Source organism: Vicia villosa, linkage group LG6 (genome assembly GCF_029867415.1).
Source record: "Vicia villosa cultivar HV-30 ecotype Madison, WI linkage group LG6, Vvil1.0, whole genome shotgun sequence".
Classification (NCBI taxonomy): domain Eukaryota; kingdom Viridiplantae; phylum Streptophyta; class Magnoliopsida; order Fabales; family Fabaceae; genus Vicia; species Vicia villosa.
The window spans coordinates 52,379,408-52,382,730 of record NC_081185.1 but is presented as its reverse complement, the minus strand read 5'-3'; the positions used below and the strand labels follow the sequence as shown (position 1 = coordinate 52,382,730).

Here is a 3,323-nt window from a genome sequence, read left to right as displayed (position 1 = left end):
TACGACTACATCTGCCCCTAATTCCAAACGGGAATTGGGATGTCTTTCATTATGTTTGAAAAGAGTTTATACAAAGAAGATAACAAAGCAATAACGATAAACCGAATATGTTGATTCTTTGTATCTTCTTCCCCTTGATCTTGAGCCAGATCAAGTATCTTCCAAGAGCTTATCCTTGATTCCTTTTCTGCAGTGTCGTGAATTGCTCGAACTCTTGTTCTTCAATCTCTACACTCAGCTGAATCGTTGATGAAGTCTCTTGACAAAAACCCCCAAAATTCACCAATCTTGGAGGACAAAATCCGCAGATTTTATTCACCAAAAACCCCACAAATCTTCACCCACTGGGAACCTTCAACTCCTTTCCATGGATGTTATCGATCTTGATCACAAACCCTCACCACAAGAATTGTTGTGTGTAATTGTGTTGGAGTTGAGAAGAAGAAAGAACATGAGAAGCCTTTGTGTATCTTTCAGTTGTTAGTGTTAAAATTGAATAATTAACAGAAAAAGATATATAAAGGTGCTAGTACAGCTAACAGAGAGCAAGCGCATAATTTGGCAAGTTTTGGGGAGATAGGTCGACCTACTTCATTGATTGGGTCGACCTAAATGGGACAGATTCAACAAATCTATATTTGTTTCCAGTTGGGTCGACCTGTTGGAGCTCTGGGTCGACCTAAAATCAGTTGGATTTGGTTTTTGTGGTTTTTCTTCAGTTTAGGTCGACCTAGGCATTTGGTTGACTCGACCTAAATGGGACAGAGGTGAGAGTTCTTTATTCTCTTCAGTTTGAGTCGACCTAAGGGCTGAGTGGGTCGACCTATCTAAGTCAATTCCTTCTGCTGATTGAATGAAGCCTTCTAGGTCGACCTGGGCTTGTGATGAGTCGACCTAAAATGTCTTAGATAGCCAAAATCCTACTTTTCCTTATGTCATTCACATGTGGCTTGATATTTGTTCAACTATGATGTTTGCCATTAATCGAAAACTTCTTGATGAGTGTAGGCTTGTACTTACAGATAAAACCTAAACAACTCTTCAAACTTGGCTACATAGTCAGCCACAAACATGTTACCCTGCCCCAACTCCAAGAATTCTTTCTCTTTACGGTTACAAACATATGTTGGAAAATACTTGTCCAAAAACGCCTTCTTAAAGTTATCCCCAATAATAGCAGTACCAGCGGCCTCCAATTTGGTGGGTATTCTCCCACCAATACTCAGCTTCCTTAGATAACATGTGAGGTCCAAACAACACCTTTTATGCATCTGTGCATGCCATGACCCTCAAAATTTTCTCAATTTCTTGAATCCAAACCTGGGCACCTTCAAGATCATATCTTCCTTTGGATGTAGGCGGTTTATTCTTTTTTAATTTTCCCAATCCATGAAACTCATCGGCTCCTGCATTATGATTAGCTCGAGCCATCACCTGAGTCATTGCCTCAAGAGCATTAGCAGTCGCATGATCATTTCTACCAGTTATTTCTTCCTGCACAACCTGCCATAAACAAGTTAATCAGTTGTAAACAGTAAAGCAAATAACGGTTAGGGGAATAAAGTACCGACAATTTTAACACACATGTCGCACATCAGAGTATAATAACTCATAACACCTAAGGCTGGATGGACTAACCTGCTCTGATAACAGCTATCTAACACCTTAAACCCACAATAAAGTTTTTTCTTTATGAAAATAAGACGAGGGTGTCACACCAACATAAAACTCAAATTTTTTACTTCAAAATAGAAATTGAATTTCAAAACATAACAATAAGGTATGATCATTTAGTTTAAGACAGAGTAGAGAACATGGAAAATTAATCTCAACCCTGATGCTACAATATCAGAGCTATTATTCCAAAATAAACTAATAGCTGACTTAAGATCTGGTGAAACATAGAAGCAAAGTAAGTTGTCAAAGTGGCCATATACACCATCTTCCAATAACAACACCAACAATCACCCTCGATCTAAACCTGATAATAATCTGCACAAGGATTCACATAGAGGAACATAGAATTAAAAGGGGGTGATAATACATTATATAAAATTTTGAGGTATAATAGCATAAAGGATATCATTTACCATACAAGCACACCATTCACAATTAAACACAATCACACAATACCACGAAACATGTATAAAATATGAATATGCAATGCTCATCGCCACTACTCCCATGCATGTGGTACCACCACCTGATTTAGAGTTATTTTACGGATATCCTAAAACATTGCACCGAAGTTCTAGCACCGAACCGAAGTCCTAACCTAACTATGAAATACATGATGCATGATGCTTCAAACAATTGCAATCTCTATCTGAACCTCTAATAACAAACACTGCTAGTTAAGGCTAACACCGATTCTTGCAAACCCAATAACATTGCCAATTAGGCTAGACACCGGCTCTTTAGAACCTAAATAAAATCAACACTAATTCTTATCAAACCTTAAGGTGTTAACACGATCATTTACAGTACACTATTTTATCACATCAATGCCACACTTGCGTGCTAACCTCAACAACTTAACTCATATACATACTATCAAGACATTATACTAAAGTTATAAACATCGACAACTTTACACAATAGACCTTTCCTACAATATTATTCATACATATAAACTCCGTAAAAATGTTACCATATTCACAATATCATTTACACATATACATATCATGAATTACTTCCCTAAGAATGATCTAAGTCTTAGCTTTTTAATGCTTATGATTGTGTCTCAATCTGACTTACGAAACTCAACTTATGGTATCTAAATCACACATTTAATTGGAATCAAAGGGCTGCTACAAGTACTCACAGTAGCCATTACGACCGTAGGAGTGAAAAACCCCTCCATACAAAAACCAGAGAGCTTTTACGCCCCCCGTAGAAGCCATTATAGGCCGTAGCAGAGCCTAGCAAAAGGGCTTATCTCAAAGTATGATTTTTCACACTTGGGATCTAAGAATTACCAATTTTTCCAGCCAATTCACACAGTGCAAGTCTAATTCAATTTAGTATTCAAATCCTACATCTTAACAACATTACATAAGAATCATACATGGTTAATTCATGATCTTTACAAGATTAGGCATATGAGTTCCTAACGACATTAGAAGCATAATGTAACTATGTAAATAAGCATAGTAAGGAAATAAATACATGATTTATAATTCAAAACAACAAGAAATCATAACTCACAAACCCCTAACTAAGAATCCACAAGCATCGCACAAAGTTACCACAAACATGATCAACATAAACCTAACAGCAGGGCCGGCCCTGTGGGTGTGCAACAAGTGCCACCGCACAGGGCC

At 37.4% G+C, this 3,323-nt stretch overlaps 1 protein-coding gene across 1 annotated transcript; it reads right to left on the bottom strand.

The window, feature by feature from the left end:
* Positions 1 to 1,016: 1,016 nt before the first annotated feature.
* Positions 1,017 to 2,833, bottom strand: LOC131613667 (uncharacterized). The gene is made up of 3 exons (XM_058885316.1): positions 2,825 to 2,833; positions 1,321 to 1,503; positions 1,017 to 1,226 (listed from the first exon to the last, which is right to left on the bottom strand). The coding sequence occupies exons 1-3, from the start codon at positions 2,831 to 2,833 to the stop codon at positions 1,017 to 1,019; spliced, it is 402 nt and encodes a 133-aa protein (XP_058741299.1).
* Between the last annotated feature and the right edge of the window lie 490 nt (positions 2,834 to 3,323).